General features: G+C 38.4%; 1 protein-coding gene across 1 annotated transcript in view; it reads left to right on the forward strand.

The window, feature by feature from the left end:
• The window catches only part of ctnnd2b (catenin (cadherin-associated protein), delta 2b), a 161,759-nt gene that overhangs the window by 61,152 nt on the left and 86,868 nt on the right, over window positions 1–13,739 (forward strand). Inside the window, exon 4 of the mRNA XM_042497886.1 lies at window positions 1,132–1,248. Coding sequence (XP_042353820.1) covers window positions 1,132–1,248 — 117 coding nt within the window. The remainder of the gene's footprint in view (window positions 1–1,131; window positions 1,249–13,739) is intronic.

Consider the following 13,739-nt stretch of genomic DNA (forward strand, 5'->3'; position numbering starts at 1 on the left):
ACTTAGACAGTGTCTCTTAGTGTCTATATGAGATGCTCCAGGTTTTCAACCAACTCCAATGTAAACCCATCTGTCATTATTAGACATTTAGAACAACAGATGCAGTATACGGAGCTCAAAGGTATGCTTAGATTAAGGAGAGGTGGATTGATCCAAGAAGCACAGAACTTTAAACCAGGGACCAGTGAGTGTGTCCTGTGTGAAACCAAAAGTCGACATCAAGCTGTTTTGTTTCGTCAGTTAGCCACAATCTTTTCCTAACCCTTAACAAGTAGTTTTGTTGCATAAACTTAACCCTGAAACCCTTCTTAGTCCCTTCTTTAAGGTGCAAACTGTTTGCTGTTTTGCTCTCTATTTACATATTTACGGCAATGTCACTGTGACTCTAGTAGTATGCTAGTATGCCATATATTTATTCATTATTTGTAACTGTTTCTCCCTTAAAGGGTCAAGGACCCTAACCCTAACCTTAACCTTAACCTTAACCTTTCCTCTGCCTCTGATTGGCTCACCCTGATATTCTTACCCTAGCTCTAATAATCCCACGCCTCATGCCTAAACCTAACCAATCCAACCAATAAAGGCAACAAGTACCAACCCCCCCCCCCCCATAGGGAGAGTAGGGCAGGTCATTCCTGCGCTATCCTGTTAAATAAGTTATCCTAACTCAGACATGCTATAACTAGATGCATTTGGCATTTGGTGTTGCTATCCATGTTCTGAGACAGTTTTTTGAGATTAAAAAAAACCCACAAAGTTTGAATCAACTTGAAATTATTTTGCCTTTTTTGCCTGCATGTCCACAGATATTCAAAACACAGGGAATATCTGCATATGAATGGATAGAGAGAAGTGTTAGCTTTCCACGTTTTTAATAATAGCCTCAAATGTTTAAGACTTTTTATTATTTCATTTGATATAGTGTTTACACAGCACATATTCTATTGATATTGCAGAGATGGGGCTGGGGAGAATCCCATCATCCCTCTTTGGTATCTGGTGCGCCAGGCAACAATAAAATAAATAGTCTACTGTGTATACAGGGTATGATGAGTCTGTGGGTATGATGGGTGAATGGGTAAGTTGTTTTAACCCGTTTTGTTTCTTCCTATCTTGTTTGTGTGCATATAGATGGGCAGAAAGATATAGAGGAGGAGCTGACGACAGGCCTGGAGCTAGTGGACTCCTGCATCCGATCGCTCCAGGAATCAGGCATCTTGGACTCGCAGGACACTGTTACAGGAGACAGTAAGACCAATATTATGATTAAGAGGGTTTTCTTTAAAGGAGAATGGGAGAAAAAAATCTCTTGATAGTTTTCTTTGCCGGGACAGCCGAGAAGGATAGCGTAGCAGAGAATAGGTGAAATGCAATCAGAGAGCAGTAAGGATTGATATTCTACAGAGCTGGAGCCTCCAGGTTTTGGCTGATTAACCTGTTGAATATGTGTGAATTCACACTGCTGCTCAAGAAAACAGCCTGCACTGTGACACTAGTGAGCAATATAGCATAAAAAAGTGTGCTCAGTCCTCCCTTGAATAAATACCAAAAGAAGACAATTAAGGCCTTTTTTAAATTTAATCATGCCTGTGAGATAAAGTTTTTCACTCAAGTACTTACTCTAATTAGCATGTTCTACCCAAAGGCTGAATAAGAGGTTTTCTTTCATTAGATTTCATCAGATTTTTTAAAAGTTCTACTTGACAATCTGAAATAATTTTAACCAGAAGTATTAGGCATAAGAGTGGTGATCCATCCCCCTAGTCTGTCAGCGTGTCAAGCATGAATGCATCTTTTTTTTTGATTTTCTGTCGATGAGATTTCATTTCTCTTAATCTTTTCACCAATGGTGAATATTTTTGCCCATACTAACTACAGACAGAAGTTTACGCCAGACAGTCTTTAAATCTTTAAATGAATAAATCATACTTTTATGTGCTCCACAGGATGTCTCCCAGGTTCTGACCAAATGCACAAATTTTGAAAAGCTGGATTTAAGTCTGAACTAGCAGTCAACAATACAAAAGCAAAACTCAGCTTAGTTTATACTGTAATAGACCACAATTTGTGTATAACCCCAGGTAACCATGAGCCAGTAATTTATGTATATCCCAAATGGGGAAGGCTGCAATCACATGCCCAATGCAGTGAAGAGAACAGAAGGAAATAGTATAAAGATAAAAAAAAATTACATGTTAAGTGGCAGCTTGGAAGCATGGTGGAAGGGTCAAACAGAACAGGACTTTCACCCAGGAGACCTGTGTTCAGTGCGAAACCAAAGACTTTGAGTTATTTTAAAGTTTGTCATCACCGTGTTTCTTTTCCTAACACTAACCTACCTTCATTTTCCTAGAGTTAACATATGTCACTTTAAGTATGTACGTAACATCATTTGATGAAAAATAGTGGTGACCATCTACTTTTAAAGTCATAAATTCAGAATATGTGTCTATTTCTCAATTATTTGTATTAATTTAGTCTGTAACAGTCCACAGTTCAAAGAAGAAATACATCCAAGTTGTGAATATCCTCATGTAAAGTCAACTGCTCACAGCCTGCTAACTTTGTTTGTCACACAACAACCTCAATTTGACTGACAGATTGATTTTGTCTTTCTGCACCGTTCTGTCCCATATACAGTAGATGCTTGTCCAAAATACCATATATACCAGTTGAGTTTAGCTATTAAAACAATTAAAAGCCCAGGATATTAATTCAAGTTTTGTATCACCTTAAACCTACAGTAACTGATTTTGGCCACTTGATGGCAGCGCAAAAACTGTAAAAACAACAAGGACACATTATTACCTTGTAAAGTTCCCATGGCACACCACAAGTTTTAGCAACGCATCCAGCAGACTTCGAGCAACTTTGGCATTCATTCCATCATGTCTTTGTCCGCCCAATAACTATGAGTCCAATGTTTACTTTCCATGTTCTCTTTTAGTCTCCACTAACCTTTGAAGGAAATTTTTGGCTCTTTAACAGCTAAATGCTCCACTATGTTCACCAGCTAGTTTTTAATTTTGTCTGCCAGTTGTTGCTGTGCAGGTAGGGTTTTATTGAAAACAGCTGTCAGGTGAAACAAGACTGATAAGTAGTAAGAGTGAATAAAAATAGTAAAGCTGCGAGCCAAAAAAATCAAAACAGTTGCTAAAAGTCACTGTAGAGCTTAAAAGAACAGCTGTATGGTCATTAGATCCATTGTTCATATGTGTCTTGATCAGTACAGTTTTAAAAAGCTCAAAGTGAAATAGTTACTCGAATTAGAGAGTTTCACGGTGTTTAAGAGGGCAGAGCAGTTGTTTATAAGGGCTCTGAGTGAGATTATGAACAACTCCCCGTGCCTCTCTGCTCCACTCTCATCTTTTTTCACTGGGTCCCAGGGATGATACCCATGTCTGTTGTATAGGCGACCCCATGGGAGAGAGGTAGCTGTCAGGAGACATGCGGAGTCGTGCCAGTAGTTTGATATGCTAATCCAACCTCACCGAGGTGTCAGCTGGCCTGCTGTTCACAGTGCAGATAGGGGAGGCACATACACACACACACACACACACACACACACGTAATTATACAGCACAGACACATAAGCCCTTAATGTGCACACATAGACAGGCATGCATATATAATCACACATGAGACTTGAATCATCATCAGGCATGAAGAAAAACACAGAAGTGTACAGACCTGCATGCATAGACAGTTTATGCACTCTCTCTCTCACACACACACACACACACGCAGAAGCAGGAATAGTAATTTTGTTTGATGTTGAAATAACAGTTATGTAACTGACCGCCCGACTAGTCAAAAAAAAAGAACAAATGTCCAAGAAAGAAACAGACGGAGAGAGACGGAGGAATATTAGGAAGAGAGCAGAAAAATGTAGTTTTAAATTATTCTCTGCTAAGCCACACCCCTAAACATTGACCGTTCAATCATATCTTAGCAACCATAACTAGGCACAGCGTTGGATTTCCAAATGTTGTGGTGTGCAATGTGTATGTATTAAAGGTAGGTAGAGCGAAATGACTCATTCTAAGGTAATAAAACTGCAAATCATTCTATTTTTTTGAATATTTTGCCACCTTAAAATTACAAGGTTCTATTTGCGTTCAGAGCAGTTTTGAAATAATGAGCTTCAAAGTTTTGCATGCCAAATAGTAAAAAATGATATGGACCTTTTTCTATTCTAAATAAAAAGTTATATGTTATATATTATAAATAAAAAACACCTCACATAATGTTTATAAATTGTAACAGATTAAGAATATATGAATAACTCAATTTTGACAAAAAATGCCAGATAGACCATTCTAAGGTGACAATTCATAACATAGTTATGATAATAACTTTTCTAGCAATAGATGCCTCTAAATCCTTGACATTGGACCTGTCTGGGGTGGTGGCTGTTTATAGCCATTCCAAATCCAAAACAAAAAGTATGAGGATTAAATATAAACTGCAGTCATTAGCATATCTAGCTAACTAGCTTATTACCTTTGTGCAGAAGGCCTAGTAACAAAGTGTCCAAGGCCAAGGTGCATGTCATTGACTCGTTTGTGGGGTTATAGGCTATGTTAAGGAAATTTAAGTTTACGAACACAGCATCCACTTGCAGCATTTGTAAATGCCTGTACCTGCTTTATAGTTTTAAAAAAAGATGTGGAAAAATGACCCTTTTATTATGGGACCTTTAAAAATCAACCAGAGACGATATTTACCACAAACTTATGGAGGCTAGCATTAGCTTATTTAGCTAGCTAACCACAGTCAATAACATCGGTCAATGAATTTTATTATTTCAAATGAAAGAAATTGACAGTTCTAGCTGGAATTAGGAAGCATAAATTTGTCTGTCACTGTCTCAAATGAAGTATGCTTACATGTGCAAAATAGCAGTTTACATGTCAAATGCTAAAGAATATTCCAGTAACGACCCCGTCTACATGTAACCGCGCATACTCAGATTAACGTGCCATAGCATGTCAGTCACCCCAAAATATGAAGAAGTTGCTGGAGCAAGGAACGGCTGGAGCTGCTTGTCATTTTGGGTTGTTTTTCTGTTTGCATCAAAATAAGATTTTTCAGAGTTTGCTAGAAGTGGTGAACTTTTTGGGAATATTGGTGTGCATGAAGCCATAGCTTCAGCACACAAACGTATGGACTTAACACACATCCAAATTGTATAAGCATGTATGAAAAGTATGAAAAGAAGCCATGTAACACATACCTGCAACACACTCACACTTACATGCACATACACACACATACACAGCCGCAGCAGCAGAATCCACTCCTTTGCTCAAGCTGCTGAGCAGATTAGTGTGACACAGCAACTGAGTACACCGAGTGTCTTCACGCTTCATGCTGGCGATGCCCGCTAGTGTGCATGTTAATCTGTGTGAGTGTGTGTGACTATGTTGCACGCAGCTATTTAGGACTCTGCATGCAGTTTTATTTGTGAGTGTGTGTGTGTCTGTGTGTGTGTGTGTGTGTGTGTGTGTGTGTGTGCTTTAAACTGCCTCCAATGGGTATCTAAAAATAGACAAACGGATGAAATATTAAAATGTGTCAATAGAGAACGCTGGTCATGATGTGGAAGAAAAGACACTCAACAACTTTTTTATGTGTGTGTGTGTGTGTGTGTGTGTTCATGATGGAAGGAGAGAGTAATAAGGTCATCCAGGACAATGTACATGCATGTAAATGCAGGTACAATGACGGAGCAAGGATGAGTGAGATGTGTGTGTTTGTGTGTGTCTGAAAATAAATGACAATGCACAGGCAGAGACCCTCTCACGGCCATTACTGTCCTTCTATTACGCCCCTGTCTCTTCCTACACACACTTATCCCCTCACTCTCTCACCTCAGATGGATTCAGTGGAGCCTTCGGTGTTTGCCATCTGAGTTATAATATATTTATGAGCCCCCTTCGCTTCCCTAAAGGCTCCACTACCCACATGAAACACACCCAAAGTGGCAAACAAAAACTGTGGAAAACATCCCCTGGCTTTGTGCACACATCTGGGTCTGTGTGCACATGTGGGACAGTGTCTGAATCCATCTGTAGAGTGGAAATATGTCCATTGCATTATGTGCTTTTGTATACTCACTCAAGATGAGCCTATATTGGACATGGAGGCCCTGACCTAGTAAACTTGCTCAACACCCTTAGCTTAATATCACATTTTAAATAATGCACAATCACCAGCTTCACTGCCTACAGGAGCCTCTCGTCGTACTTCTAAGTGACTTTTCACTTTGGTCGGCTTTATTCTCTGACACGCTTATCCAGAGTGACTCCGTTTGCCTTTAGCTGCTGACTTTATCTCTCCCATGCAGTTGATACTGACCGCTGGCACACTACGTTTTCTCATTCTCTCTCATTGAATCATCAACAAACAAGAAAAGTTTCTGCTCGTCTTCCATAACTTTGATTCTTAGACTGCTGGCAAAAAAGTGACATCAATGGAGATTAAAAGGACTGCCACTGTTGATGGAGGACAGTTCAAGAACTCCTTTGAGAGTACAAATGCAGAGCGCGAGTAATTTATAGGTCTATTTAGAGGCTGATATAATGCACTAAAGTTATTTTCCAGTGCAGTGAGTTTTTAGACATGTGGCAGGAGAACATTCATGTGTCACTGTCTTAAAGGGATACTTCACTGATTTTCAACCAGTTTATTATCCAAATAATGTGGGTAGTATGTGGTAAATTCTCGCTATCTTCTCAGTGCTGATATGAGCTCAGTCCCCTGGTGAAACTCTGCTGGATGATGCAAATTAAGGCAAAAACCAACACGTTCTCATCCCAAGTCATCTTATATTGCCACTTTGTCAATGGACTTCTGCGTCTACATATTACACTTAAGTATCCTTCTGTGTCTTCTGTTGACATTCCGGGAAGTCTACAAAAGCACATGGTGGGATTATGATACAAAAGCATGTGTTCATGTCTAGGCAATGAAGGCATGTAGCAATTGACGTTGGGATGTCAACAATAGCACACGGTTAGGATTAGGCAACAAAGGCATCTCTCTTTTAAACTCGGACAAAATCCAATCAAACAGTAAAATTAAACAGTGCTGATTGAATATTAACCATTATTCTATTACTTCACTGCCTATTTCTCACATAAAATGTTCTCAGTGACACATTTTAGTGTCGTGTTAAGCTGTATTAGTGAGTGTTTTTGAACACAAAGTGGGCGTCATACTGCTACCTGCACAGTGAAAACGGAGGCCCAAAAAATGGAGATCAAACAGTAAAACTAAGCAGCGCTGGTCAAATATAAATCAGGATTCGGTTACTGAGTTCCATATTTTTTACCTCAGATCAGATGTTTTCAGAAACACAAGTCCATGTTATGTGGGTGCGTTTATTGGACTGGTGTGGCACTGTGTACTCTGGTAGTTTGGTAGTTTTATGTTCTCTACCTCTTGAGCAAAAGCGTTCTTTTTCTCTGATTTCTCTGGTCATGAAGCACCAATTTCAAAAGTATTTATGCACTGCAGAGAAAGCCTAGTTTTAACTTTCATCTTTAAGCAGTGGAATACCTCTTTAAGTAACATTTTGAGGAAAAATGAGCTCTGTAATTAAAGTCTTTGATGAGGCGAATCATTGCTATCATCACCAAATGAATCAAGGGGTGCATCAAACATTTTACAGGATTTCAATAAGAGGGATGGAGGAGGGGAGAGATGCAGCCATCCTGTCCTCTTCAAATGATTCAATTAAATTCAAACTTTATGGGCCATCCATGCAAACTCACAGTTTACAGGCTACAAAACATTCTATAAATGCCTTGTCATTGTGTTACATGCATGCACATATGGCCTGCGTTTGCGTTATGCGTCACAGTCTATGCGTGTTTGCATGTTTATACAAGAAATCAAATGATCCATGTGCAAATCAGCTGACTGCAAATGCGTCAGAAACATGAAGGAGGCTGTGTGTAAAATTAGCAATGAAGCATTTTATCACATTATGCTTTGGCTGTGTATGTGTGTGTGTGCGTGCGTGCGTGCGTGCGTGTGTCATCCTAGCCATCCTCTACTGTTATTCAGTTACGGTGTCATTCATAACATTATATACATTATCACAAACTGACAGTGTGACCAGAGAAACTTAATTAATCCACTTCCACGCGTCCACTCTGAGGCATAAAAGACGTTTAATTAAAAATGAGTTCATTTGATTCATAAACTGAAAAGTTACCATTGACTGACTGGCTGATTTGATGGCTGACCAGCTGCTCGCTCAATGGTAGCTCGCTTTATGATTGGCCAGCTGGAGTCTGGCCGACAGACCTTTGGTAGATTTTGGACGGAAGCCCAAATGTGGAAGTAGCAGAGTTGTGGTAATAAAAAAAAACAGCTCCACTGGAAGGTGTTAGACAGCAGTGTATCAGTGATTCTCACACTTGAATTTTTACTACAGATGACATTACAAAGTGTAGAGGATGTGTAATGAGCCAGGACTTAATCTCACTCATTGCTAATGTTTCACAAAATGAGAAAAAAAAGTATTATAAATGTACCTCTAAAGGAAAAGTTTGTGTTTCTTTGTTTGTTTTATTTTCCCAAAGTGAGATAAATACTGGTTGTTTATTTCCATTTAGTTTTAAAGTTCCTCTCCTGTCATTGATTTAACCCACAGAATCTCATCTCTGTTCCTCAAAATTACATCTTTTGAGTTTAGAATTTTTAAAAAACTTGAAAATTTTTAAAATATCCTGTCTTGCCTTGACTTAGATGTTAGTAGACACTAGGGCTGGACCCAAATATTCGTATTTTCTGGTATTTTTTATTTGGGTAGGTGTTTGCTCTTCGTACACTACTTTAGAAACACAACAGAAATAGACATTGTGAGCCTTCAGCTTGACTACGTTTCAAACCACTAATAACATTTTCGAAACCTTGCTCCTAAATGCCAACTCTGACAAGTTCAAGTGAAAATGAAACTTGAATGAAACTTAGCCTGCAAAACACTGATTACGTACCTACACCTGGCTTCTCCTTTGATACCCTGCATGGTGATGAGATTGTTTCCACAAATGTGCGATGTATGAAACCTGGAAGTCTGAATCCGTGTTTAAGTGACTGTCGTTGGTACACTGCAGTTCTAAGGTGGACATTCTTAGCACTGGTGTTGACTGCTTGTTCTGCTCATGAAAAGCCTTGTAGCATTTAAAAACATGAACATGTTAGCAAAGTTAAAAACTTGATTATCAGTGTAGCAGGTCTTTAAAGGCACGTTGAAGGATGTTGTTACTCTATACAACAAACTATATGTTGAACCTTGACCAATCATAGCTTGCTATCTTATATGACTTGTGTGATATATTACATAGGTGATTGGAAATTGGTTGTTAGAGACACTACTCCCTCTTTTGTAAAGTAGTGCTCTGTCAGAGCAGGCTAAAAACAAATCTGAATGTCAGGCACAGTTTATTTGTTGCTTTCTTTAATTTTGACCCTCCAGTTCTCTGTTCCCTAAAAATCATTTGGCGCTGTCACGACAGTTTGCATTTAATGTGAATTTTCATGTCACAGTTTGGCAAAGATGAAGCCTCCGTCTATTGAAGTCTTGTGCTGATACATTTGCCAGTCATAGCAAATCCAGTCATCATTGAAAATAATTGTCAACTGTCAAAATCCTTATCCAGACATTGCCACACTTAATCCAGTATGTGTAACACTGATGAGATCGCGTCTTCAACAAAAGTTCCACATCAGCTGCAGCCGACTTGGTTGTTTTGAAAAAAGCCTTGATGATGCTCCCTTTACAGTCATATTCTCAAACATGCCCGGATTGGATAAATGCTTGTGATAGGCCCGACACCTCTCAGGCAGCTGGAAATGTGTCTGAAGCCCAAGAAGACCAGACCATAGACTGTATAAATAATGTACCTAGCTACAGGGATTCTACTTTTGAAGCCTCATATTCAGCATTTCCAACTTCAGTCTCATTCCAAACACATAAAATACTAGCGCTTTCATAGTGCTTTTGGTATAAGATCACAATGCCAAAAATCTGTTGCGTCAGTAAGTGCAAGGGTGCCTATAGGGTGGGTGAGAGGGGCAGAGAATGGGTCCAACAAACCCAGGACTTTCATTCAGGAGTCAGGTGTTTGCTTCCTGTCTGAATGTAATGTTGTTTTTCTTCACTTTACTATGTGCCTCCTTCCCCTAATTCTAACCATCTGTACTAGCATATGCATTCATCTTGGCGTTGGTTGTTTTGGCTGAACGTAACCACATCATCCCACCATGTGCATTTGTTGACATCATGGTATGCTGGAACATAATAATAATAATAATAATAATAATAATAAGCTTTATTTGTATAGCACTTATCTAAACAATGTTACAAAGTGCTTCAAAAAGTGCAAAGAGTATACAAAGAAATATACAAATACAATAAATAAAACAATGTTATGGGCTCTGAAAAAAAAGTGTAAAGGACAAAAACACAAAAATGTCCATATTACAAATGTGTTAATCAGTCACTGGAATAAAAGGCTTTCCTATAAAAATCTGTTTTAAGCAATATTTAAAAGTAGGCAGTGTGTTGGAGTGCCTAATCTCCTCGGGCAGAGTTCCAGAGGGTAGGGAGAGTTCCAGAGAGTTGGGATATATAGCTTGGGGCTTAACCGTGTTGGGCCTTAAAAGCTATTAAAAGAATCTTAAAATCAATTCTAAAAGTAACAGGTAGCCAATGGAGGGAGGCAAGAATTGGAGTGATGTGTGACCCACGAGTTGTTCCAGTTAAAATTCGAGCAGCAGCATTTTGCACAAGTTGAAGCTGAGCCAGTATTGTTTTGCTAAAACATGTAAATAATGCATTGCACCAGTCAAGATGTGAAAACACAAAAGCATGAATAAGCCTTTCAAGGTGGAGAGGACACACCTGATTTGATTTTTGCAATATTTCTGAGATGGAAGTAGCAGGATTGAATAAAATAATTGACATATGGTTCAAAGTTGAGCTGGGAGTCAAATATGATGCCAAGATTTCTCACTGTAGATTTTACATTATTTGCCAGTGGAGCGATAAGCTGTTTTAATTTGCATGCTAGGTGGTGAGGGACAAAAATGATTACCTGAGTCTGATTTGTGTTGCAGGAAATTGCAAGTCATCCATTCCTTGATTGAAGTAAGGTATTCCAGTAATGTGTTGAGACTGCAAACATCATCTGGCTTAAATGACAAGTATATTTGTGTGGCATCAGCATAACAGTGGTAAGATACCGCATTGAATTGGCTGATAAGGTGTCCTAAGGGAAGCATATAAAGGGAAAATAAAATTGGACCAAGAATGGAACCTTGTGGCACCCCACATGTCAGTGGAGCTGAAGACAACACAAATTTACCAATGGACAGTGAAAATTGTCTCTTTGAAAGATATGATTCAAACGACTTTAGAGCAGCTCCAGTAATACCCACACAATGATTTAATGTATTAATAAGAAGTTTATTGTCAGCTTTGTCAGACACAGTGCTGAGGTCAAGAAGGACTAAAGTGGAGCATTTCCCAGTATCAGCAGCCAGCAGTAAGTCATTAGTGACCCTTAGGAGAGCAGTTTCAGTGCTATGTTGTTTGCGAAAGCAAGACTAGAATTTATCAAAAATGTTATTATTTAACACAGTTAAGAGTTGGGTCAGTACTACTCTTTCAATGACTTTTGATGAGGAAGGGAGTTTAGAGATGGGCCTATATTTTTTTGAACAGAATTATCAAGTTTAGTCTTTTTTAACAAAGGCTGAATGATGACTTGTTTAAAATGATTAGGGACACAAACAGAAATAAGTGAACAATTAAAAATTTGGAGTCAACTAGGGCCGATGGCACCCATAACCTTTCAGGAGTGAGTTGGGCAAGAAGTCAAGAGGGCATGAAGATAAACACATTTGAGATACAATATCATTTAGCTCAGGAAGAGATATTTGGTGAAAATTGCTCAGTGGATCAGGGCACGTAGGGTAATCAGAAATATCAACTACAACAGTGCTAACACCTGCAATGTTAGACTTAAACCGCAGATGCAGAAGAATGCCTAAAACGTAATATGTAGACATGAAAGTCCACAGCAAAATGTCAACATATGATGACTTGGAATAAGAACATATTGGCGTTTCGGCTTTTGCCATCTTGTTTTTTTTTTTTTTTGGAGACAAAAGTGACCATATTTGGACGAGAGGCTTGTGCTGTGAGGACGAGGGTTTGATCTAAATGAGAGGCTGAGGACAGTATCAGCAGAGACCCTGTCCTGTAAGGCGGCCCAGCCCTTAATAAACTTTACACCATAATAAAATGTAAACGGGCGAGTTTTATAAAAATGTACCCCCATACGGTTGTCATGAATGGGTAATGTAGCTATAGACTTGGACATTTTTTCTTTACACAGTGACCTTTAAATGCTTCTTTTTGAACTTAGAAGTGTATCAGATTGGTTTTCTTTTCTTAGCTACTTCCAGTCTTTATGCTAAACTAAGCTAATCATGTCCCAGCTGCAGCTTCATACGTATGATATGATATATTTGATACTGATCCTCTTACCTAACTCCTGGCAAGAAAGCTTTTTTTCCCAATAATTATAACTTCACACTAATCACACTTGTAACAGACATATGTGATTCTTTGAATAGGTGGGTGAGTGAGTTTGTGTGTTATTAGCCTCATTCTAACACTTTGAAGTCACTCTGCTCCTCCTGCTGAATAATACAGAGAAACATGGAGTGGGGAAAGAGGAGGACAGGAAGGAGAGAGCAGCAAAGGAAGTGATAGAGACAGAGATGGTGAGAAAGGAAGACAGAAGAAGTGTATTTTAAATGGAGGTCAGAACAGAGTGAGATTTAAGGGTCACAGAGCATGAGAGAAAATAGTGGAGAAAAGCTGGAATAACACAGTGAGTAAAAAGCAAATGGGTGTCTCAAGAAAGGAGGACGAGGCATCTTATTTTATTCTATTTCAGCTCTCAGTCCTCTGTTTCTTCTCTTCACTTTTCTTCACTTCATTTCAAGGTCTGATGCAAACCAAGGCAGTTATATTTGTTGTATTCACATTCATTCTTTTCCCATAAAAAAAGAAATACATTGTATAATATGTGGGATGTAAACTGGGTTACAAAACGCCTTCAAGGCCATGAACAGAATAAATCTTTACACAAAGACCGACAGTTGCAGGAGTAAAAGTCGTCCGAAAACGGTTACATAAAAGCAGCTTAGCAGAGGTGAAAGCAAGTCTTAAGGTGGCTTTTGACAGGGATCAAAAAGTTAATACATAACCTCACTTGACATCTCCTTCGCCCCCAAACCAAAATTCCTCTTGTCTTTTGAATTTACATTAAAATGCAGCGCTTGTATCTAGCAAGTATTTCTATTTCTGACTGATCATTGCCCTTAAATACAGTACTTCCTTAACCCTTTAAAACCTGGATCGACATCACTTTTCATATATTGAGACGCACATGTTTAATCATCATTTAAACTTTAGAAATCTGAGCAAATCAGTTTGCTTTCATTTGAATAATGGGGGGAAAGCAATGAGCAACTTGAAATGTTCCGTAAATTGAAAGAAATTTGTAACTTTGAAAATTATTGTTTTTTTAAAAGATAGGGAAAATGTCCAAAAATATATATTTATAATGATCATCAATATATATTTAAAATTATTATTATTATTATTATTATTATTATTATTATTATTATTATTATTATTATTATTTTTA

Source organism: Plectropomus leopardus, chromosome 12, assembly GCF_008729295.1.
Source record: "Plectropomus leopardus isolate mb chromosome 12, YSFRI_Pleo_2.0, whole genome shotgun sequence".
In the NCBI taxonomy this organism is placed as follows: domain Eukaryota; kingdom Metazoa; phylum Chordata; class Actinopteri; order Perciformes; family Serranidae; genus Plectropomus; species Plectropomus leopardus.